This window comes from Schistocerca gregaria, chromosome 1, assembly GCF_023897955.1.
Source record: "Schistocerca gregaria isolate iqSchGreg1 chromosome 1, iqSchGreg1.2, whole genome shotgun sequence".
NCBI classification, from domain to species: domain Eukaryota; kingdom Metazoa; phylum Arthropoda; class Insecta; order Orthoptera; family Acrididae; genus Schistocerca; species Schistocerca gregaria.
Genome location: NC_064920.1, coordinates 1031793768 through 1031820549, shown reverse-complemented (window position 1 = coordinate 1031820549; position 26782 = coordinate 1031793768). Strand labels below are relative to the sequence as shown.

Genomic DNA, 26782 nt, shown 5'->3' with positions numbered 1-26782 from the left:
ATAATTTCCAACATCAAAGTTTCTCAGTAGCTTAGTGACTTTTACCTGTCTAATTAAAACAAAATTTTCCTGCTTCCTACATTCATATCATTTCTTTATGCTTCTTGCACTGCTATAGCTCACATGTATGTTATCGAAGTATTTCTCAACATGTGTTCACTTACATGTACTTGTCTTAGGGGCTGTTCATCAAGAACTCATTACTAGATTATAATAATGTTCCTTGTTCTTTATTATTCACATAGTTGCATCCAACTTACTTCAAAAAGAAAAAAAATGGATAAAGTCAAGCAAGTGTACCTTTTATCTGTTGTTATTCCGTTTCAAATATATAGTCAAATATTAGCAACATATATTACAGCGTGGATACTTATATCCTGTTAAGAACACATTTTTGTTGGCTGTTATTTCTATTTAATCTTCTTTATTATTGTAACATACAAACCATTTACTTAATTGCTCTTCAGATTTGCTTTCTTGGGTTAAAACACATAATGCACTGATGGAAAAAATCCCAGTACCAATCAATAATAAATGGATAGTAATGAAATTTGGGGAATACATTTGTCTAGGTAACATATTTAAGTGATTAAAATTGCAAGATCACAGGTTAATGTAAGTGCCAGAAAAACCATTGCACATGTGAAATGCTGCTACATTAATAAATGGTGTAGCTGTCAGAATGTTGAACCTAAGCATGAAAATGTGCATGCATTGTATCATACAGGTTCTGGATGTAAATTTGTGGGATGGAGTCTCATACCTGTTGCACATGGTTTGTCAATAAAGGGACGGTTATTGCTGGTTGTGGATGATTCTAGAGTTGTCATCTGATGTCCCGTACAAGCTCGACTGGAGACAGATCTGATGATCAAGCAGGTCAAGACAACACATCGACACTCAGTAGGGCATACTGGGTTATAACAGCAGTATGTGGGTGAGCATTATACTTTCAGAAAGCTCCCCCTCGAATACTGTTCATGAATAGCAGCACAACAGGTTGAATATTGGACTTATGTGCAAATTTGCTGTCAAGATGCGAGGAAAAACGTGAAAGTGCTCCTGCTGTGATACAAAATCGGATCCCAGACCATAATTACAGGTGTAGGTACAGTGTCTAGGCTCCAGACAGACTGGTCATAAGTGCTCACCTGGCCTCCTCCTAACCAACACATGGCCATCACTGGCACCAAGGCAGAACCGGCTTTTGTCAGAAAACACAACAAACCTCCACTCCACCCTCCAATGAACTCTCACTTTTTGCCACTGAAATTGCAAATGGTATTGGTCTGGGTCAGTAGATTGCATGCTACAGGGTTTACTTATTTCTACAGAGTACTCTCTTGAGCATTTAATTACTCTGGCTGCTTTTTCTTGTTTAATTGGATATAGTTTAATATATTTTGACCAACATTCAATAAGGACAAAAATATATGTTACCCCTCCTCTACCTTTTTTTAATTGCCCAAAAAAATCTACTGCACTAAGATCAAGTAAAGCTTTAGGCATTATGAGGTACAATTTTAAGATAGTTTAATACTATCCTCCTTAAATCTCTGGCACGCTTCACATGTCCTACATGTGCTCCTTACATTTATATTTAGATTTTTGAAATAACAGAATTATTCATATTTTTTATATATTTACATATTCTAAAATGCAAATTCCTTTGTGTATGAACCATAGAAAATTGTTTTCTAATGTTTGTGGAATACATAACTTCCACTTAACTTTGCTCTCCCATAAATTCCACAATAGAGCATCTTCGGTTATTGAACACATAGAATTTTCTTCTAATGATGGTATTGTCTGTTCACATCATTGTCATTTTTTCCTGAAATAGTCATTAACCTTTACATTTTGTTTTATTCATAATGCTAACATCTTACCTCATCACTGATAGAAATTACAGCTAAGAATTTGATAGAAAAAAAATGAATATTTTATACAGTTAATTTCTATGTGATACTCCTGAAGGAATGCATTAATCTGCTTTGTAGCAATCTACTTTCAATACTATAATCTTAGAACCCTAAATTAGCATCTGAAACTTTTGTTTGCTCTATATAATAACTATTTCCCTGTGGTTGTATATTTGAGTTCACATTTATTTCGACTTGTCATAGCAAAAGCTATGGTGTTATGTTCCCTCATCTTAGGATCCTATTCATCTTGGAACAGTTCACAAGCTACTGAAGTATAAGAAGCTATTTCATCACATAATAAATGGGAATTTTGCTAACATGATTGACGTTTTAACCATCAGTAATATTGAAAGCAATGTTTGCAATCAGATTTTATATCTACAAATTCAATATCTACCATAAACAACTAACTCAATGATAGAAAAAGGGGCAAAGGAATAATGAACAACAGACCAAAGTTTTGAAATTACTATCTATATTACATTTAATGATGTCTTAATTGTAATTGGTGCCCATTTCTTGACAACCAAAACACTTACTTTTCTTTATGGGTCCAGTGACTGTGTCTTTAATGAGATCAACCAAGGCACATATGAGATCCAAGACCTTGAAGATAAAACATAAGGCCTGTCCTACATACACAATTGAGCAAAGCCAAGAGAAAAGAGGTCCAAGTGCAGCCACACAGTCAGAAATGGCTGGCTCAAATACACGCATGCAGCGTTCAAATGGAGTTCCAAGTTCCTTATTGCAGATGTTGATAATACTACCTAACCAACTTGCAGCACTCTTGATGACTCGCACTACAACAAGTTATGAAAGTTAAAATAACTTGAACCAATATATTTACAAATAATTTTGTCACTTTTATACGTGAAGATTTTAGTAGCACATAATATCAATAATTAAGCAATGACTCATTTCCTACACTAAAATTAATATGAGAAAAATTATTCATTCAGCATATAGCAGGAATAATGATCAGTAAAAAGACATAAAGAAGGCTTGTGACAATGTAGTGCTGCTTTCAATCATCATTTTTTGTCAGAGACACACAGATGCAATGCACTTTTGTGATGCTACAGTCTTCCTTGAGTGAACAAATTTGCCAATGGAGTGGGCAGGCTGAATATTAAAGATGCACACCTAAGGAGAGGTGAGAGACTTGAAGATGAAGAAACAGCAGAAGATGGGACTATGAATATGGGAGTAGATACTCCTTCCTCATTTCAGCAGTGCATTGTAGATTGTATTTTATTGGTCCTGTTGTCTACAAAGCAGCTTCTGCATAAGACATTGGACAAGTCAAGTTATAAATATACAGGCTGACAGTAGTTTCAAGGCATACATATTTAAGCTTACAATAATACACTTTACACGTAAGTAAGTATTTATATAACACATTTCATAAATTTAAATATTCTTCAATGGAGTAAAAGCAGTGATGCTGTAAATATGACTTTAGAGATTTTCCAAATGTATTGACCTCAGTGATAGCTTTTATATTTTCAGGAAGTTTGTTATAAAGCTTAACTCCCATGTGAAAAGTACCTTTTTGGCACAGTGCTGTGCTGATTTGAGTCATATGTAAGTTTCTGTTTTGTCTGGTAAAGTGCTCATGTATATCACAGTTTTTTTTGTAGTCTCCGGTCCTTGCCTATTACATTTAATTTAAAGAACCAAAAGGTTTCCATAATGTATACACATGGTAATGGGGGAATACCAGATTTATTGAACAGGGGTTTACAAGAGTCTCTAGGCTTGCACCCAAACAAGATTCTAATGGCCCTTTTTTGTAGTTTAAAAGTGCTATTAGCTGTTTTAGAGTTTCCCCAGAAGGTGACCCCATATCTAAGATGAGAATGAAAGTACGCATGATATGCATTCAATACTGTTTTCTCACTACAGCATGATTTTAATGAACAAAGAAGATAACATGTTTTGCTCAGTTCTGTATTGAGATATTCAATATGCTTATTCCATCTGATGTTACTCTGCAGCCAAAGTCCTAAGAATTTGGTTTCAGTACTGTTACCAACTGGTTCATCATTGATAGAGACTGATGGGATAAACATGCCCCAGTTAGGAACATTGTGGAATTTTAGAGCAATGGTTTTCTTACTGTTTATTAGAAGCTAATTACTCTGTGCCCAGCTACTAAGTTGTTTCATGACCATGTTTACTGTCTGCTGTAACTGTTCATCGTCATATCCTTTTAGTAGAATCATGGTGTCATCTGCAAATATGATTGTTTTGTGTGCATCAATATTTAAGCTTAGATCATTTATGTACAGAAGAAACAGAAGGGGACCCAATACAGTTTTCACAGTAATTATATCAGCTGCAACATTGGCATGTAAATAGCATGTGGTTTACTTTTACTTATTATGTGCAAGAGGTTACTATTTTTGTGCAAGAGGTAGCAAATATAAAATATTTTCTTGATTTCATTTTGCCTTAGTGATTTCTTTTGTACCTTCTTTGGTTGTTGTGTATTTTTAAGAGTTAGGCTCTAGTGTATAAATTTTGCAGTGTGGCTCCACACCACCACATGTGCCATTGTCACCTAATTTCAACAAATTTGTGACCATTTGAAACCTAGTGCAGCAGATCACCAATCAAGTTCAGCAGTTTCACAAACAGTGGCTACAGTACTTTGTTTGTACAACACATTTGGTTTGCCTTATACACTGTGCCTGACCAAAAAAAGTGATGCACTCAGATGGGGAAGAAGAAATGAAATGAAACTTCACAAGTTGAGAAGCTATATGACTTTACTGTAGTGATCATATATACAAGGAACTTAGCAGTTTATAGCACACTTTTCAGTACAACACTGTGCCCCCTCTAGCCTAGATGCTTGCATGATTCAGTTGAGAGGGGTGTTACAAAAGCATTGCAGCCTATCCTGAAGCAAACTGACTCACAATTGTTGTAATTGGTCCACAATTCTGGCTCTTTGTTGGAGTTGTAGTCTGAGCTGGTCTCACACATGTTCTATGGGGGAAAGATCTAGGATTCTTTCTGGCATGTCTGCACTGTCACGCAGACAGTTCATAGAAACATTTGCTGTGTGTGGACAAGCACTGTTCCATTGAAAAGTGGCAACATGACACTGCCAATTGGCAGGTAACACTTAAGAGCACGGGATGCCCATTGTAATATAACGGACTACTGAAGAGTGCGATACCACCCTTATAGTCGCATCTGCCCTTGCAGGGTCAGTGCTCCAATTTCATTTCTATGATTTTTTAAATTTAATATTATTGTATGTAGTATTTAATTTTGCCCAAATCTTTTTTATTATATTATTCTATAATGTGAACTTTATTTGTTTATTTCTGGAGAGTATGTTGGCACCAGTGTGAGCCAAAGACACTCGTGTGTGGAAGGTAGAGAGTCGGACATTGTTAAGGTGACTGTTGGAGTGAGTTAGTTGGACGGTTGTGGGGAGAGCGTGTTTTTTTTTTGAGGTGGACCGTTGATGGGAGTACTGAAGGAAGTCTGTCGTCTTATATAGAGAGTATCTATAAATAGTATGTGATATGAAGATGGAAATTATTGTGAAAAAGTTAAATTAATAAAAATGAAGAATCAATAGTAAAACAAAAAGCGAGTACCAGTTTTCATTAGCACTCAAAGACCCGGACCTAATACTAACAATGTTAGATGGATGGAACGCACCATGGCGAGAATCAAGACAATGAGACCAAATTCAGCATCTAAAGGTAAGGTATTTTAATTAGTTTTAGTATTCTGTGATGTATCATTCTTTTGTGTAAATATTAAGCTTAACATCGTCTGTTGTAGATGCAGACCACCCAAGCTGGCGGGGTGTCGTCAATTGATCATCATAATCTCAGGGTTTGAAATAGCATTTAAATGAATTGAAGAATGGAAGCTCCCCCCCCCCCCCCCCCCCCCTCCCCCCATATCATATCATACTAGGTGAGATGGTCATCTGGGGTGGTGCAGAGCTGTGATCATCACTAGAAACAAATTGATACCATTCATCAGCATTATACAGGAAAATTTTAGTTTAGAGCAGTTCATCAATAAAGAACATGGCTCAGAACTTTGGTGCAACCTATTCTGATTACTGTTCAAATGCTTGGGAACAGCCTACGTTGGATTACAGGAAAACATTGATGCAATTCAGAGATGTAGTTCTAGATTTGTTACCAGTAGGTTCAGTCGACATGAGAGTATTATGGTGATGCTTCATGGCTCAAATGGGAAACCCTGGAGAGAAGATGACTTTCTTTTCATAAAACACTATTGAGAAAATTTAGGGAATAGTACTTGCAGCTGATTGTAGAATCATTATACTGCAGCCAGTGTACATTTTATGTAGGGTCAATTAAGCAAGATATGTGAGATTCGTGCTTGCACAGTGGCATATAGGCAGTAATTTTTCCCTTGCCCTATTTATGAATGGAACAGAAAAATGATTAATAGTGGTACAAGGTACCCTCTACTATGCACCATACAATGGCTTGTGAAGAATGTACATAGATGAAGATGCTTCCTGCTCACAGTATTACTCCAAGGAGAGCCATCAGTGTCGTGGTGTTAACAACAGAGCCACGTGCAGCGGATTGCTGGCCCACTGCAGTCCGCTACAGGCAGGCTGGCCCCTTCCTGGGCAGCTTGTCAGCTCACTGGCCTGCCAGCCCGCCTCAGTCCAGGTCAGCCCCACGCTGACACCTGGCTGTGGCTAGCATGTTCAGCCATCCAGCTCACCCATCTGTTGCTTGCGAGCTGCAACCAGGCCCGGGCTGCAATATTTGCTCCCTAAGCTACATGTACAGCACTCATCTCAACCACATTCTCAAGGGTCACAAAGTTCCATATAACCTACCTAAGTGTGTAGGGTAATCCAAGATTGCAAGATCTATTCTGCAAAAGCATAAACAGTCAGAAGTACTTTTATATTCCGATGCAATGGATTTAGTGAAATATGATTAAAAAATAAGAAGAAGTAGGAATCTGAGGGCTCATTTTTTAGGTTTCCATCCTCAATCGGTGAAATTTGGACCTTTATTTGATCACTTTGTTGTCTGTCTGTCTCTCTGCTATCTGACTGTTAATCGGTGAAATTTGGACCTTTATTTGATCACTTTGTTGTCTGTCTGTCTCTCTGCTATCTGACTGTTAAGAGAACAGCACTTGCAACTGACGGCAGAATGATTCTACTGCAGCCAGCGTGTTGTTGTTGTCTTCAGTCCTGAGACTGGTTTGATGCAGCTCTCCGTGCAACTCTATCCTGAGCAAGCTTCTTCATCTCCCAGTACTTACTGCAACCTACATCCTTCTGAATGTGCTTAGTGTATTCATCTCTTGGTCTCCTTCCACGATTTTTACCCTCCACGCTGCCCTCCAACGCAGCCAGTGTACATTTTATGTAAGGGCAACATAGACAAGATAAATGAAATTCGAGCTTCTATGGGGGAATATTGGCAGTAATTTTTCCCTTTCCCTATTTGGGAATGGAACAGGAAAATGATTAGTAGTGGTATACAAGGTACCCTCTGATCATGTATGTATCAAGTTGAAATTTAGGTCACATGCTAGAACCTATGGTCCCTAGGTGATGTAAAATATCACACCTTCTATGTCAGTGCAATCAAAAGATACAGCTATTTATGTCACATATTTTGTCCTCCTGCCAGTACTGATATCAATAACAAACAAAAAGCATTGAAATGATTGATTCCTAAGATGAATGAACTATCTATATAAATAATTATGTTTGTTCAGAATCCTCAATGCATGAATGCTTCTCGCACTTATCCGGATTTTTCTTGTAAGATCTCTGCATCAGATTAAGCCAGAAAAAATAATGAAAAATACGTGTCACTATGATTTTGCATTTGGTGCATATAACACCATATGCTTCTGGAAATTAAATTTAGCCAAGATATTGAATTTTCCTTTAGACTTTCCCAGAGGTCTCTATTTGTTTCCAGTCTCAAAAAATTGGAAAATATGTATCATGTTCATTTATGACCACTCATGGATGAGAATGAAACATTAGTAGCATACCTCATATCTCCTAAATTGCTCGAGATATCAAAACGAGATTTTGGCATGTGATAGCACACGATGAGGAGAGTATTTTGCCTTATTGTTAACATGTGGATTTTTCTAATCTACATAGATGTAGCCAAATCTACAGTTTTTATTTACTTTTTTTCAATCCAATAATGTCATTTGTAAAAAAAGTCACTGACCACTAATGAAAAGAGAATCTGATAGCATGAAAATAAACAAAATTTCTTCTCTGATGTGACAGCAAATCAACACAAAAAGGTTGTCTCTATTCTGTAACCCAACATATCTTTAATAATTACAGCTGGGAATGAAATTTACAGAAGGATTTTTTCTCTACATCTCAGTAACATTTGACACATGAAAAAGTATCGTAAACAGTGTACATCTTTTCATTCCCATCTCTGGATAGAGTGAGGCAGTGAATCTTCTAACTACAAATATCTTTCAATTCATCAGAAATTCTGACTTCAGCGAATAGCTGGCAAGGTTCTGCAAATTGTTCATGAGTTCACAGCTTCAGAGTTATGAAACAATTTTATTAGGTCAGTTCTACCCTGCAGCGAAAATGCAGTGTTGTTCTATTAGAAATAACAAATTTGGTGCCTGTGTGTCTGTGGAAAACAAAGTTACAAAAACATAATATTCATTACTTTATGAACTGCTTGAGACCACTCATTAAGGTGAAAATAGATTATAAATATGTATAATCTATCTTTAATGCATCAAAAGACAATTAATGAGAAGAAGGTTGGAACAAAAATATAGTATGCTATTTGCTGCAAATTACTTTCATATTTCTCACCTGAGACAGGAAATCCTTTCTAAAGTGTCCATTCCAGTTGCACACTATTAAAAATATTATGTGTTATGAGATTCTCCCAAAACTGCAGCATAATTGGCATGTTATTTTTAACTTGCCTTCGATAGTTATTGTGATATAATTCCTAAACAGTGTCATATTATACAAGCAATTGGTGGCTAGAGAGGTCTATGAAGTCTATCACTTAAAGCTCGAGACACTTTCAATCCAGAAATCCTCCTGAGGTATATCCTCTGAATACTTCTTTCCTTTGGCTACCTGAATGTCCTGATGTTGATCCATAATATACTCAGTAACTTCCCAGTCTTTTATTTGTGGCAGAACAATATTCACAGTGTATGTACATTAACACTCACAAAGAACCCCTCAAGTATGAGGTTGCAAAAGGCCAATGATGTTTACAGCATCTGACACCCCGTATTTTCTGTACATGAAGTGCAGAAGATATAGGACAAATCATGTTATCCATGTCAATACTCTTTTAGAGCAAACTATCCCTTCCAAAAAGTGTGTTACATTGCAATTTGTAGAATCTGGAATCATTGGACACAATTCAGCCTCTGGATATTTGCTTCTTCCATGTCTATATACTATATAATCACGCTACCTGAAGTTATGCCTTAAAGGATAGCCAGTTTCACAGTAAATTCCATGACAGACTGTAAATGTCTTGACAGACTGCTTCACATTAGGTTACGTGCCATCACATTCCATAAGTTCTCATCATGTCTTTACACCAATATGATTCCTTTTGCATTAGATACCTCACTGAACATCCTGTATGGTTTGTAACTTCCAAGGAGCTTGTCTTCAATCTTGATGGTATGAACCTTTGTGATCACTGTGACATGCCATTTTGCATTTGGTGTTCATGGTGCTGGTGTTCATGCAAGTGAATGGTTTGTTTGGGCATTTCTTGACTGTTGACGATGTCCATTTTGTTAAGTGCAATACATACATCCCCTAGAAGATTGATCTCTACAACTGTCAGCCGCTCATTTTCAGTCACCCTATTGATGCTCACAGTGAGTCATTATCAGCTAGTATTTTGCCCATCCAATTATTAACACAACTCTTTCAAATGAGTCTTACTAAAAACAGAAATTGCGACCTTGCACTCAAGGGGTTACTTGTCAGTGTAGTAGCTCTTGGTAGATAAATTCCACCACAAACCAGCCAACTTAAACAATACTAACTAAAAATAATTAACAAAAACTGGTTCTGTGTGTCAAATGCTACTACATACAAAACTGTAATGGTAGCTGTCCTTTTTTTAATCAATCAGATTTTTCAGCTGACACGGATTAAAAAAAATCTGTGAATATGCTGTATTCTCTGTGGATCAGAGCACACCATTTCCGCCAAATTCCTGGGATGATGACTGGAGGACCACAGGCTGAACCAAGTAGCAGTTTCACATCACAAGTCTGAGATGTTCTCCTTGTCGTTTCTGCCATCCAAGCTCATACAGTCAGTCACAACATGTAAAATATGTTTACGATATCTGTTGGTTTATTTTTCATACAATTAACTTGGATATTCTCAACAACTATGTTCACCAGACCATCATCACACCTTGTGTTAGGTGCAAATAAAATTCAAGGTGGTGCACAGATAAGTGATCTGTCCATTTAAAGACGAGCAGTGGCATTGTATCCTTAAGCTAGCAAGTCACTCGACAAGTGCGGCCTCCAGCATCGCGATACACAAACTGATATCTGTTCGGCAGCATGCCGACCAGGTCCAGTACAGCAGAGCCCAGTGTACTGGCCTGGGACAATACAGTCCTGGCAAACTGGGTTGTACTGGGCCACAGCCACTAGGGGAGCTCGCCTGTCCAAAGTGGTCCAGCTCTTGTTGTGGTGAGGATGCATGCCTCTGGTTAACATCAGCCTATGCAATGGGCAGTATTTCCCTAGTACAGCTGCTGGTAGTGTCCAACTAATGGTGCAAGATCTCACAGAATATTGTAGTGTGTCTGTTACTTGTTCTTGGATGGCTGGTGCACATGTGAAAGGTTTATGAGGTGCTTGGTGCACAATATGAGCATTGTTTTGACAACAAGTATACTTGCTCTCACTTTCCCAAGCTGTCCAATATCAGGCCACTGTCATATCTGAATGCCCCACAAATGTGGATATTGCATGACCAACTAACCAGACAACTTAAGACCAATCAAACCCTTTTCTAACTATGTCAGATGCTGATAACACTGTGTCAAATGAGAGCACAGCATCTCCACATCCTTCACAGTAATCACTTAACATCTGATGCTGTTCATGCCCCTTATATACCCTACAAGTCCTAGCAACAGCACTAAACATGAACAACACTAATGCACTCTGAAGGCTGTTCTGGTTGCTGCAAGAGAATTTCAACTCTAATAATTAATATACCTGTTGACACTATGTATGTGTAAAAAATTACATTGATATCTGACTACATTTTGGATGCTTCACCATTTTTGTCAGAGTATTACATGCTGTCACTTGATCAGATTCTTTCACATGTGTAACAATGACCATTTCTGAATGCAGTGGCTGCTGCCAGCTCATACTGGTGCCAAAATGATGGTTGGTTGGTTGATTTTGGGGAGGGGAGCAAACAGCAAGGTCATCGGTCCTATCAGATTAAGGAAGGATGGGGAAGGAAGTCAGCCATGCCCTTTCAAACAAACCATCCCAACATTTGGCTGAAGTCATGATTTAGGGCAATCACCAAAAACCTAAATCAGGATGGCTGGATAAGGGTTTTGAACTGTTCCCTCAAGTAGATCCAGTTTTGTGAGTGTATAGCTTGACTCTTTTCACATCATTAAAGGTTTCTTAATGATATACACAGAAAATAATAAATTAATATCTTGTTGACATTAAAATTGTTAGATACCACTATGTAGTAATGCCCATGGTCTTGCCACAGTGGTAACACCAGTTCCCATTAGATCACCGTAGTTAAGAGCTGTCGGACTTCACTAGCACATGTCTGCGGAGTGCAGTTGGCAAGAGGGATGCACTCAGCCCTTGTGAAGCAACTGAGGAGCTATTTGAACTGAGAGATAGTGGTTCCAGTCACAAAAACTGACAACAGCCAGGAGAGCGGTTTGATGACCACATATCTCTCCGCATATGCATCCAGTGATGCATATCAGCCGTGGATGACATGGCGATTAGTTGGTACCACTGGGCCTTCTAAGGCCTGTTCAGGTGGAATATGAAGTAATAATGAGAGGAAGTGGAGAGGAAGTACAGAAAAACAGAAAAGAAGTTAAAATGCAGACACATATACTGCTACTGCAGCATCCAACTAAAAAATAGAAAGACACATATACTGCTACTGCAGCATCCAACTAAAAAATAGAACTCACACAAAATTAGAAACTCATTCTCGAACTAGGTGCTGGGTTAGTCGATCCTTCTGTTTGGAAGGGGTAACTGCCTCAGATTTTGTTTCCTGTTATTAATGAAACACTCTCTGCTTGTCTAAACTACACTGTAGGAACAGAGACATGTGTATGCTGGCTGCACTGCAACCTTTCTCAAATAATTTTAAAGAAACTATTTGTTAAAAAAATGATTCTCACAAATCTCATATCATTTCATTGATGATCATAGTTTTTGTGATATTTCTATTTTAAGTAAGGTGCTGTGCAAAATTCAGAAATATTTAAATGAAACATGGGGTTGCTATGACTTTGTGCTTGGTGTATCTTAGATCACGTACTGATGTGTACAAAATAGAGCTAATATTGAATTTTTCTTCAAATTTGAAATAGGATCACCAATCTTGAGAAAATGGATTGTATGTAGTGTACTCAGTTCCAATCATGCGCAAAAATAATACAGTGGAAGTGAAATATCGATAACTTCCCTCACATTTTATATATGGCTTGAGATATTGAAACAAATGTTTGGTAAATGATAGCAACCTGTGAATATTTCATGATACAGCTAACTGTGAAAATTTCTTATCTACTGTGATATATTAGTGACTACAGATTTTTCAGTTGAGTAAAGACCATCATAGGTGGTGAAATAAGACTTAATATGAGTTGATAACAACACAAACAAAAGACTTACACTTTTATTTTTATACCTAGCATGAGCTTTTCATAAGTCACTGACTTTACTTAATTGTCTGATTAGTATTAGACTGTTTTAAGATCCTGTCACAATTGCAATGTTAGTGCATTTTGGAGATGAATTTGTGTAAATCCTGCTGTGTTTTGGGAAAAGAATCTAATTTTAACATGGCAGTAAGAGAAAGAAAAAGAAGAATACAAGACTGGCAAAAATAAATTGCTCCCTCTGTTGAAATTTCAACACAGTCCTGTACTCATTGTGTTTTAATAATATGTGATAGACCTTGAATTATTGGTCATACTGGTGTAATCGATTAATGCAACTGTTTGCAGAGAATTTGTGGTAGACCTTGAATTATTGGTCATACTGGTGTAATCAATTAATGCAACTGTTTGCAGAGAAACTATCTGTAGCTTACAAGTTTTACAAGACAGATGTTATGTAAAGGTGATCTAAATAATTAATGGAAAATCTCATATAAAGATGTGAAACAAATACTAACAAAGAGATAGAGGGGCTGACCAGTACTTACCTCAGCTCAGTACAGCCGATAAATACACAAAAAACAACCAAAAATTTACGTTCCTAGCTTTCGGAATAAATGTTCCTTCATCAGGGAGGAGAGAGGGGAAAGAAAGGGAAGAAGTGGTCTTCCTTTGGTATTGAACATTACTAACACAATTTCTTTCTTTCTCGTCCTTCCTTCCTTGTTTTACTCCTTCTTATGATTACTATTTTAACTTAAGTTATTTAATTTCCCTACCACCAGTTACCCACTATGTATCCTAATCCTATACCACATTATTTACATTCATTCCGGAAACATGCATTTACCGTAGCTAAACTGCAATCCCACATACTTTTCCTCCGTTCCTGCTTAACCTTTGGAATTACCCGTAAAGGACTTACCTTAAAAGTTCCCATCTCTGAGTGCAATTCCTCCTTCCACCAATCTCTCCTGGACTTCCAGAACCTTCAATCCTTAGCCCTTACCCAACTTGTCCTGAATCTCTACACTACTTCATGTAACCACCACTCCCAACAGCTCCTATCTCTCTTCAAAGTCCTCCACCTCTCAAACCCTTGCTTGGAGAACACACTCAGGAACATCATCCTAGAAGCCAGCTGCAAACTTGAGTCCCATGCCACACACCACCTGAAAAAACTATCCACAGTGCTAGTGCAACACCTAAGAAGTGGGGTCCCTCTCCCTATCCCTCACAAACACCAACCACAACAGAACCGTCAACAAACCTCACTCATAGCCAACAAACCTAGCCTAGCCACCCTACTCAATCTCCCCATCCCAGCACATACCCCACACAGACCAAATCTCAACTATAACCACAGTCAAATGCCACATATCACCAACCTCAATTCAGTTCTAAACCTCTCATTCAGATCCCTCTCTCCTCCAGAGACATCTGTTCTATCAAAAAACTTAACGTATAGCCCCACACCTAAGTTCAACCACACTGCCCTGGTTAAAGACCTCCTCTCATTCACTCGTAACCTGAACTGGAAATATCACTTCACTACCCAAACACAGCCCCCAAATACTAGATCCAGTGTTGAACCTTGTCTAGAACAGTTCCGACCACCTTCTCAAAGGGATCCTCCTCCCCTCCCCCAAAACCATCCCTTGCAGACATTTCAGGAATTCCTCACATCCAGTGTTGCCTCCCAGTCCTTCTTGAAGAACATCCCGACAACCCCCAACATCACCCCAGCTGAATCCCGTGCCATTAAGGAGCTGAAAACAGACCGCTCTATTGTCATCCTCCCGGCAGATAAAGGCTCCATAACTGTGGTACATGACCGTGTGGAGTATGTGGCAGAAGGACTGTGTCAACTCTCCGACACCTCAACCTACAAAGCTGTTACCCAGGAACCCATTCCCTCCATCCAGACTGAGCTGCAGAAAATCCTAAAAATCCAAGGTCCCTCACAAGGCCTCACAACGGCTTCCATAGACTTACTCACTCCACCTGAGCCACGTACCCCTACCTTCTACCTATTACCCAAAATCCACAAAGAGAACCATCCTGGCTGTCCCACTGCAGCAGGCTTCAAAGCCCCAACAGCATGTATCTCAGCTCTGGTAGACGAACACCTCCAACCTATCACCCGCAGACTCCCATCCTACATCAAGGACACAAACCACTTCCTAGAAAGCCTCAAATCCATTCCCACTCCTCTCCCACCTGAAACCTTTCTTGTCACCATAGATGCTACATCCCTTTACACAAACATCCCACACACCCATGGTCTCTCTGCCCTTGAGCACTACCTCTCCCAACACCCATCCGAAGATCTTCCAAAAACCTTGTTCCTTATCGCACTTACCAACTTCATCCTCACCCATAATTACTTCACTTTTGAAGGCCAGACCTACAAACAACTCAGGGGAACGGCCATGGGAACCAAGATGGCTCCATACTATGCCAACCTCTTCATGGGCCGCATGGAGGAGGCTTTCCTGAAGACCCAACAGCTGCTTCCTCTGGCCTGGTATAGGTTTATAGATGACATCTTTGTGGTCTGGACTCATGGTGAAGAAACACTCCTTAATTTTCTCCATAACCTCAACTCCTTTTCCAATCTGAGTTTCACCTGGTCCTTCTCCAAAACCCAAGCCACCTTCCTGGATGTTGACCTTCATCTTGTTGAAGCTCACATCCACACCTCTGTCTATATCAAACCCACAAACAAACAACAGTACCTTCACTTTGATAGCTGCCATCCATTCCACATCAAACGCTCCCTTCCCTACAGCCTAGGTATTCATGGCAAACGTATCTGCTCCAGTGACGAATCCCTCAACAATTACACCAATAACCTGACCAGTGCTTTCCTCTCCCGCAACTATCCTGCAGACCTTGTCCACAAACAGATCTCCTGAGCAATACATTCCTCAACAACAATGTTCCTACCCTCAGACCACACAGAAGCATCCCCCTTGTCACCCAATATTATCCTGGCCTCGAATACATCAATAAATTACTCCACCAGGGATATGACTTTCTCAAGTCAACCCCTGAAATGAGATCATCCCTTGACAAAATTCTCCCCACACCACCCAGAGTTGCCTTTCGTTGCCCCCCTAACCTCCATAACATCCTCGTTAAACCCTACAATATTCCCAGACTACCTTCTCTACCCAGCGGTTCCTACCCCTGTAACCGACTCCGCTGCAAAGCCTGCCCCATGCATCCCCCCACAACCACTTACTCCAGCCCCGCTACTGGTAAATCATACACAATTCAAGGCAGGGCCACATGTGAAACCACACATGTCATTTATCAGCTGACATACCTGCACTGCACAGCCTTTTACATTGGTATGACAACAACTAAACTGGCTGAGCGCATGAACAGACACAGACGAACTGTCCGCCTAGGAGACGTCCAATACCCAGTAGCGGAGCATGCCCTCCAGCATAATTCTAGGGACCTAGGAACCTGCTACACCGTATGAGCCATTTGGCTTCTCCCACCCAACACCAGTCCCTCTGAACTGCGGAGATGGGAACTTGCACTCCAACACATCCTTTCATCCCGCCATCCCCCTGGACTGAACCTACGTTAAACAACCTCACTCCCATTTACTCTTCAGTCTTCTCCTCTGTCCCTTTCCTCTTTAGCCATTCATGCATCTTTTCATCCTACATCTTTATACTATATACCTCTTTACTTCTGTATGTATGCTCTTTGGTTTGAAGCTGGCACAGTACTTACAATAGAATATCTTTGGCTTCCCTCTGACAACCATGCCTCCATCCATGCTACCCTCCCTGTTTTCCTTTCCCTGTTGCTTCATAACCTGGGTTGTGAGTAACTAAATCCACTTTCCCTTCTTCCCTTTCTTTCCCCTCTCTCCTCCCTGATGAAGGAACATTTATTCCGAAAGCTAGGAACGTAAATTTTCGGTTGTTTTTTGTGTATCTATTGGCTGTACTGATCTGAGGTAAGTACTGGCCAGCCCCTCTATCTCTTCGTTAGTTTATGTAAAGGTTTCAGATATAGAATTGCATCTTCCCTACTGCGCTGACACATCCGCAAAGGAGCCCCATCACAACCCATAACCCCTGCCCTATGACACCTTCCGTGCAACTAGGGGCCATGTAATATTGTACGCACTCTAAAATTTCACAGAGTAATATCAAGGACAGTGTATGTGACTTCAAACATAAATGATATAGATGATTCAACTTTATAGCAATTCCTCGCATTTTCACTGCCATTAACTTTCTCTAAAGCATATCCTTTGGTCCCATCACCAATATGAACTTTTCTGTTGTTATCTACAGTATGTTAATGATCCCCTCCTTAATTTATAATACCTTCCTGCTAAATACCATATCTTCCTTTCACATTTGCCAATAGTCTTCTTTTCTCTATGTTTATTCTTCCCCTGGGCTATTTCCTTCCCCTTTCCTTTCTCTCCATCTTTGCCTCTATACACAGTCCCATCCGCCTTTATCTGTAAGCTTCTGACTGCCCTATGTGCAGTTTTAATTTACTCATCTATTACAAGCAAATCACTGCTCAGTTCCTCACCTACATGACCAGCTGTGGAATCTATTACAGGAATATGATTGCTGAGTTCCTCACCTTCATAATCAGCTATATCTCCCTTGAAATTCATCACTGTGTCCCACCTCCTCCCATTTTTTCCTCTGACTAATTCCCAAGAGATGATGAACATCTTAGTTAACACATGTACTATCACTCTATACAGGTATAAATATTTTTAAATTGTATTAGTTCAAAAGAAAAACACCTTTTGCACATTAATCAAAAGATGTTTTTCTTTTGAACTACTGCAATTTATTTACAGCGACCACAAGAAACTTGTAAATATTTTGTTAAGTTATAACATAAAGTTCTTTTCTCAGCTTACATACAGACATCACAATTCTTTTTATGGACAGCAATGTATCCTTGATCTTGAGTGTTATTGATTTAATTGTTTTCATTGCATTGGATAGGGCATCTTTCATTGCTAAAAAGGGCTTCTTGATAGCCTCCATAATTTTTTTTGCTGCAATTTTCAACTGCTCCTGTAGGGATTAAGAAATTTAGAAATGCAATAAATTCCAACTTTCATGGGGAGAAGAATCTCCAAAATGAAACTACGAACAAGTGAAGGGAAAAAAAAACTTTTTATTGTCATAACAAATGTTAATGTAGGTACGCACAAACACCAGTTTTCAAGAGCAGAATTTCCGTTACCAAGGAAAAGAAAGGAAAGGAATGAAGAAACTCTTGCAACCCCATCAGGCATATTGATGGAAGATGCAGAACTACTGAAAAGTGTCATTTCATCTATGTTCAGTGAGTGGCCATGAGCTTGCTCCATTCTCTGTTAGTCATCTGAAATTATGTTCTGGTCTTAACTGACAGTTTCCTAGACAACAATACTACACTCCTGGAAATTGAAATAAGAACACCGTGAATTCATTGTCCCAGGAAGGGGAAACTTTATTGACACATTCCTGGGGTCAGATACATCACATGATCACACTGACAGAACCACAGGCACATAGACACAGGCAACAGAGCATGCACCATGTCGGCACTAGTACAGTGTATATCCACCTTTCGCAGCAATGCAGGCTGCTATTCTCCCATGGAGACGATCGTAGAGATGCTGGATGTAGTCCTGTGGAACGGCTTGCCATGCCATTTCCACCTGGCGCCTCAGCTGGACCAGCGTTCATGCTGGACGTGCAGACCGCGTGAGACGACGCTTCATCCAGTCCCAAACATGCTCAATGGGGGACAGATCCGGAGATCTTGCTGGCCAGGGTAGTTGACTTACACCTTCTAGAGCACGTTGGGTGGCACGGGATACATGCGGACGTGCATTGTCCTGTTGGAACAGCAAGTTCCCTTGCCGGTCTAGGAATGGTAGAAAGATGGGTTCGATGACGGTTTGGATGTACCATGCACTATTCAGTGTCCCCTCGACGATCACCAGAGGTGTACGGCCAGTGTAGGAGATCGCTCCCCACACCATAATGCCGGGTGTTGGCCCTATTTGCCTCGGTCGTATGCAGTCCTGATTGTGGCGCTCACCTGCACGGCGCCAAACACGCTTACGATCATCATTGGCACCAAGGCAGAAGCGACTCTCATCGCTGAAGACGACACGTCTCCATTCGTCCCTCCATTCTCGCCTGTCGCGACACCACTGGAGGTGGGCTGCACGATGTTGGGGTGTGAGCGGAAGACGGCCTAACGGTGTGCGGGACCGTAGCCCAGCTTCATGGAGACGGTTGCGAATGGTCCTCGCCGATACCCCAGGAGCAACAGTGTCCCTAATTTGCTGGGAAGTGGCGGTGCGGTCCCCTACGGCACTGTGTAGGATCCTACGGTCTTGGCGTGCATCCATGCGTCGCTGCGGTCCGGTCCCAGGTCGACGGGCACGTGCACCTTTCGCCGACCACTGGCGACAACATCGATGTACTGTGGAGACCTCACGCCCACGTGTTGAGCAATTCGGCGATACGTCCACCCGGCCTCCCGCATGCCCACTATACGCCCTCGCTCAAAGTCCGTCAACTGCACATACGGTTCACGTCCACGCTGTCGCGGCATGCTACCAGTGTTAAAGACTGCGATGGAGCTCCGTATGTCACGGCAAACTGGCTGACACTGACGACGGCGGTGCACAAATGCTGCGCAGCTAGCGCCATTCGACGGCCAACACCGCGGTTCATGGTGTGTCCGCTGTGCCGTGCGTGTGATCATTGCTTGTACAGCCCTCTCGCAGTGTCCGGAGCAAGTATGGTGGGTCTGACACACCGGTGTCAATGTGTTCTTTTTTCCATTTCCAGGAGTGTATATTTACAAATTCATCCAGACAGTGAATGAAAGTGCTCGAAGTGCTGTGCATGTTGCCTACACTAGTATGTGAGATTGCTACAGTGAAGTTACATTTTGGTGCCTATGGACTAGTATACTTACTCAGCCAATTAAACTAACTATTTCTGTGGTTTCCACCACAGTTTATCAATATCACTACCTCTGTGCTTGTGGTCCAGCACAATTATTTTATTTTACTGCAAACTTAATGACTTTTATTTCATGTTGTAGTGCTCTAATTCAAGAGTAATAAGCAACTGTTGCCATACAAGAGCAAGTCACTAAAGAAACTATGACTATTTAGGAATTATGTAGGGAAATAGCCAGTACCCTGGAATAAAAGGAACACAGCAAGATGTTCTTGATTTCCCTTCAATACTGCTCTAGGGATACCTTGACTAAGATTCTTTGGAATGTAATAGCCTTATTTTTAGCCTGTTTTCTCAGAGGGGAGCAATACCAGTTCTAAAATCTGGAATTTGTGTGACCTTTTGCATGTGTGCCTACATCTTGCCACCAATTGCTAATTTTTCCGAAGGTTCTTATTTCGGGTAGTTACACAGGACTTTTATAAATATTTTCTGTAAAACAGCATATTCTCAAACCATACATATGCTCTGTTATAGCAAATGCAATCTTACTTATATCTATATCTGCTGAATAATATTTCTGCTACATGGTGACTTGTCATTGTTTCTCAGGCTTTGTATCTATTCATGGCATTATACATAGCTATTTAGTTAATATTCCAGAGTTAAACTATATATTGCATACATTATATCTGGATGCTTCTGGGGCTTTATTCCTTTTAATGGACACCAGTAGGGCAACCAGTGTGTTTCATTTTCAACAACAGCCTACATACTAACCAATTATTCCTGTTCAAGCACTTACAAAAATGGAATTACTATGATTTTAGTCAAATGTTGGTTAAAATATAAAACTATTAACATGTTTCCACTTTTCAATGCGGAAAGATAGTTTAAGGTAACAGTTGTTGAAGTCAGTGGTGCAAATAACAATTGTGGTATGTATTTATCACTCCATAGATGAAAAGATTTATATATCAACAATATTAAAACTGTACTAAATGGGTCACAGCTAGGCAAGAAATTAATAGTGTTGTGTGTAGATTTCAATTTTGATTTTCTTGGAATCATCAACAGGAACCAACTAATGTTCAAACTAAAAAATAATTTAAACTTTAAGTAAACCTCCAGAAGCTCAACAAGCGTATCTGCTACTGCCATCACCAAATATCTGCAAGTGCAAGTTTTTACTGAAAAAGTGTTAATATTAGTATTAATAATCAAGTAGATATCCTTTCAAACTACCTAATGCACATTCAGAACTATAAGGGGCATTCAAAAAGAAATGAGCTAGAGGCATAATTACAGAAACCATTACCTGTATGTTAGAAGTATTGACCCTGTCTGTAGAGACACTTGTCCTACTGTGACACAAGGCAGTGAATGGCTGTCTCATAAAATTCCCAGGGCTGTGATGTTAACGAGTTCCACACATAAAGCTGGAAATCATCATCTGCGGTGAATCGTTTGCCACTCAGAGCCTTTCTAAGGGGACCAAAAATGGCGTAATCTGGGGGAGAGAGGTCTGGACTGTATGGAGGGTGGCCGAGAACTTCCCATTTGAATTTCTGCTGGAGTGCCGCGACGGTGTTGGCCTTATGAGGCTTTGCATTGTCATGGAGCAGAATGACCCCACAGGTGAGATTGCCTTGTCATTTTGATTTGATCGCTTGGTGAAGGGTAGTCAAGGTTTGCAAGTAACACCGGACATTCACTGTTGTCCTGTGCTGCAGGAAGTGAAGCGGAAGGGGGCAATCTTGGTGAAAGAAGAACGTCAGCATAGGGGGAAAAAGATTCACCTCAGATGACGACATCCAGCTGTACGTGCGGAACTGTTCAGCATCACAGCCCCAGGAATTTCATGAAACAACCGTTCACCACCTTGTGTCACAGTGGGACAAGCCTTTCAACAGCCAGGATCAATACTTCTAAACATACAGGTACCGGTTTCTGTAAACATGCCTCTGGCTCATTTCTTTTTGAATGCTCCTTATATAACATAAATGTGACTTCATGGCGGTTCAATTCGCAGACTGCAGTAACATTCAATTACTTAATAAAAAGGGAAACATATGAAGGGGTACGTAAGACAACACTGACAAAAAGTTTGAAAACTTCTCTAGAATTTCCTACTATTCTTTTGAACTTGCAGCAAATAAAAGTAAAGCAGTCTGGTAAGTAATAAAGAATACAAATTCAGTGTCCCCAAAAAAGGAAAAAAAAACACATTGAACTCTTACAATATGACATCTACTGGTTCCAAATATATTTGCAAATTTCTTCTGGAATTATAAATTGCCATTGATTTAATAATCAATGATAATAGAGGTGGCCCAAACAACATTAAAAAAAGGTAAGCTCTTGTCTCTCTTCATTCCATCTATATCCATGAAAAAAACATTGGATGAAATAATTTTCACTGCAATAACTTACAAAAATCTTCAGAAATTTATGGTATTTCATATTTCATCACAAATAAATGAATTAAAATCACTGCAGTATCCCTTGCAGATATAGTACACTTATATTTCTTGATGGACACACATCCTGGCTGTCTTAACACTGTCCGAGTAATCCCTAGCCGTACAAAAGGAAAAAAAAAATTACAACACTGTAATACAATCTCTTTATAATTAGACTATGCCAGATTCATAAAAAATAGTGTATGGTTGTTGTTGTTGTTGTTGTTGTTGTCTTCAGTCCAAAGACTGATCTGATGCAGCTCTCCACACTTCTCAATCCTGCCTGTGCAAGCCTCTTCATCTCTGTCTAACTACTGCAACCTACACCCTTCTGAATCTGGTTAGTGTATTTATCTCTTGGTCTCCCTCTACAATTTTTACCTTCTTCTTGTCAAGTTGTGCCATAAATTCCACTTCTCCCGAATTCTCTTCAGTACCTCCTCATTAGTTATGTGATCTACCCATCTAATCTTCATTGTTCTTCTGTAGCACCACATTTCCAAAGCTTCTAATTTCTTCTTGTCTAAACTGTTTATAATCCAAGTTTCACTTCTATACATGGCTACAAAGGACTTCCTGACACTTAAATCTATAATTGATGTTAACATATTTCTCTTCTTCAGAAGAACTTTCCTTGGCATCGCCAGTCTACATTTTATATCCTCTCTGCTTCGACCATCATCAGTTATTTTGCTGTCCAAATAGCAAAACTCATCTACTACTTTAAGTGCCTCATATCCTAATCTGATTCCCTCAGCATCGCCTGATTTAATTCGACTACATTTCATTACCCCCGTTTTGATTTTGTTGATGTTCAGCTTATATCCTCCTTTCCAGACACTGTCCATTCCATTCAACTGCTCTTCCAGGTCATTCGCTGTCTCTGACAGAATTATAATGTTGTCAGCAAACCTCAAGGTTTTTATTTCTTCTCCCTGGATTTTAATTCCTGCCCTAATTTTTTCTTTTGTTTCCTTTACTCCTTGCTCAATATACATTTCCTTTACTCCTTGCTCAATATCAGATTGAATGAGTGTATGGTAGGTTAATGAAATTCATGAACAAAAACACAATCCTCAAAGATGCCCCGCATGTCTTCAATGCAGTTTAAGATTTTGTGAAACATGATATTGAGAGAAAGAAAATCCACTGACAGCTTTTTAGACTTGAGTAAAGTTTTTCCTATTTTGGACCACCAAATTCCAATGTCTGTGTTTCAAGGATATAGTATTAGATATACTGCACTAAAATTTTTCACCCCACACACAATAAATTGTAAACAAGAAAATAAATTATTTTGGATTAAAGGAGACCATACACTTTTATTTATTTATTTATTTATTTATCCTTGGATCAATATATATTGTATGGATGTCGTCAGTTTATAATAGATGAGCACACATTTAGATTTACAATGAAACAGATTTCTCATATTTTGTGTAGTTTTTATAACTAGTCATACACACATTTATAATTACATCATATTTTGTGATAATGTCATATGTTGCTAATAATCTACATCCATGTTAAATATTCTTTTACAGTATAACAACTTTTACTTACTTAGAAGGTTTTAAGCTTTTGTCTCGAAGTGAGGGGCTCATTTATTTCTTTAATTTCCTGTGGTCATTTGTTATACACTTTTATCCCATTATAAAATATACTTGAAAAGCTTAAGTGTTGAGTGGTCAATAGATACACACAAAAAGAAAGAAAACTTTCTAATTGCTAGTGCAGATAAGCAGTGCAACAGGTGGACTAGGTTTTGATGGTGGTTGTGTCAGGTAGGATGGGTAGAGGGACACAGAAGTAGGTGGCAGGGAGAAGGTTTGGGGGTTGGTGACTAGGGACTATGAAGGAGGCAGTCGGTTTGCCAGCTGGGAACGCAGGAGGGAGCGACGGCGAGTACATGGGCTACGCAAGTGATGCACAGTTGTCGGGGCCAGTGGAGAACAGCACATGAAGAAGGTGACATGGGAATATGAATTGGGAGGAGGGTGTGGGGACAGCTGATTACTGGTGACTGATGTGAGAACAATTATGGGGCACAGGATGTATTGTGAGTATACCTACAATCTGTGTAGTTCAGCAAAGCTAGTGGTGGAGAGAAGGGTCCAGATGGCCTGGGTTGTGAAGCAGCCATTGAAATTGTGCATGCTGTGCCACTGGATCATCTACACTGTTCTTGGGAGCAGTCTGGCTGTGGCCACTCTTCCTTGTGAATAGCTGGTTGGTATCCATACTGACATAAAAGGCCGTGGGATGTTTACAGCGGTGTTAGGGTATGCCATCACAGGTGACCTTGCCTCTAATGGTGTACGGCTCAAATGGCTCTGAGCACTATGGGACTTAACATCTGAGGTCATCAGTCCCCTAGATCTTAGAACTACTTTAACCTAACCTGAGGATATCACACACATCCATGCCCAAGGTAGGATTTCAACCTGCGAGCGTAGCAGTTCCGGAACTGAGCACCTATAACCGCTTGTCCACCACAACCGGCAATGGTGTATGATAAGCCCATAATAGGACTGCAGTACGAGGTGCTGGGTGGGTGGATTAGGCAGGTCTTGCACCTTGGTCTACCATAGGCATATGATCCTTGTGGCAAGGGGGTGGGAGTGGGAACGACACAGGAATAGATTAGGATGTTGTATAGGTTGGATGGATGATGGAACACTACTTTAGATAGGGTGGAAAGGATACTGGTAGGCATGAAGAGAAATAATCAAAGTCCTGACAGAGGATATGGTTCACTTGTTCCAGTCCAGGACGATGTTGGTTGATGTGGAGGCCACTCCATTTGTAGCTCATTCTTGAGGGTGCTGGGAGGGTTAGGGGTGTAAGTGGATACGGCATGGGAAATCTGTTTGTCGATTAGGTTTCGGCGGTGGTGAATGTCAGTGAACACCTTCATGAGGCCTTCAGCATAGGGGGAAAGGGTGTTCTCATCACTGCAGATACATCATCCACAGGTGGCTATGCTGTATAGGAAGTATTATTTGGTGTGGAAGGGGTGGCAACTGTTGAAATGCTTACACTGACAGTGGTTAGTGGGTTCAATGTGGACAGAAGTGTGGAAGGAGCCTTCAGGGAGGTAGACATCAACGTCTACAAAAGTGCCATGTTGGGTTGAGGAGGACCAAGTGTAATGGATGGGAGAGGTGTTTGGGTTATGAAGGAATGAGGAAAGGATATATTTGTCCTGAGTCCAGATTATGAAGATAACAACAATGCACCTGATCCAGACAAGGTGTTGGAAGTTTTGGGAGGTTAGCAAGGTTTGCTCTAGATGGCCCACAAAAAGACTGGCATAGTCCGGTGCCAATGGGTGCCCATGAACATGCCATGGATTTGTTTCTACACCTTCTCTTTAAAGGACACATAGTTGTGGGTCAGGATATGGGTGGTAAGGTGTACAAGGAATGAGATGTTGTGTTTGGAGTCTGAAGGACATTGGGAGAGGTTGTGTTCAACAGCAGTAAGGCCATTCTAATGACGTGTAGAGGGAGCTGGCAGCAACCATGATGAGGATAAGGGATGAGGATGGTAGATAGTGGGTGAAGGAAGTGCTTAGAATCTTTGATGTGGGAGGAAATGTTTCGGGCAACTGACTAAAGCTGTTTGTCAACAAGAGCAGAAATTCTTTCAGTGGTTGCACAATAGCTAGCTACAATGGGGCATCCAGGATTGTTAAGCTTCGAGGATTTTGGGGAGGACATAGAAGGTAGGAGTGAGAGCTGCTGTTGGCGTGAGGTGGGAGATGGGTTTTGTGTATGGCTGTCCTTTCTTCTGCTGAAAGGTTAGTGTTCTCAAGAAGGGGCTAGGTGAATGATGGTAAAAAAAAAAGAAGTTGGAGGTAAGGAATTCCTTGAAAGTGACCAGAGGGTGTAAAGTGGGAGGGGTGGAGGGTCATGGTTGGTTGGTAGTGTGGTGTCACCGCCAGACACCACACTTCCTAGGTGGTAGCCTTCAAATCGGCCGTGGTCCGGTAGTATACAGCCAACTTTGCTAGCGATGGTTCACTGACTTCTACGCTCTCATTTGCCGAGACGATAGTTAGCATAGCCTTCAGCTACGTTATTTGCTACGACCTAGCAAGGCGCCATTATCCGTTACTATTGATATTGTAAAATATGTACCATCCAGACCGATGTTCGTCATTAATGGATTAAAGTTAAGTATTCCACCAGCCTACGTCCGTTGTTTCTAAATTCTAATTTCCTGGTCCTCTTCCAGACCTCACGCCAGCCTGCGTGAGCTAAAACGCGTGCCTTTTGGCCTCCTTTAGTAACACGGTGTTGGCTCTACTGCCAACCACAACATTGGCGACAAGAGTAAAAGTGTTCTTATCTAAATTGCCCTGATTTACTTGTGTAATGACTTCGCCACAATCTCCAGATGTACTGTTCGAATTTTATTGCTTACAGAATCAGCAGACGCAGGCCTTGCTGGATGCCCTTAGACAGCTCATCCAGGGTCAA

At 40.3% G+C, this 26782-nt stretch overlaps 1 protein-coding gene across 1 annotated transcript in view; it reads right to left on the bottom strand.

Moving 5' to 3' along the window:
- The window catches only part of LOC126285668 (DC-STAMP domain-containing protein 2), a 287117-nt gene that overhangs the window by 202560 nt on the left and 57775 nt on the right, over positions 1-26782 (bottom strand). Inside the window, exons 5-6 of the mRNA XM_049984879.1 lie at positions 17781-17940; positions 2465-2728 (exon numbers count right to left, since the gene is read on the bottom strand). Coding sequence (XP_049840836.1) covers positions 2465-2728; positions 17781-17940 — 424 coding nt within the window. The remainder of the gene's footprint in view (positions 1-2464; positions 2729-17780; positions 17941-26782) is intronic.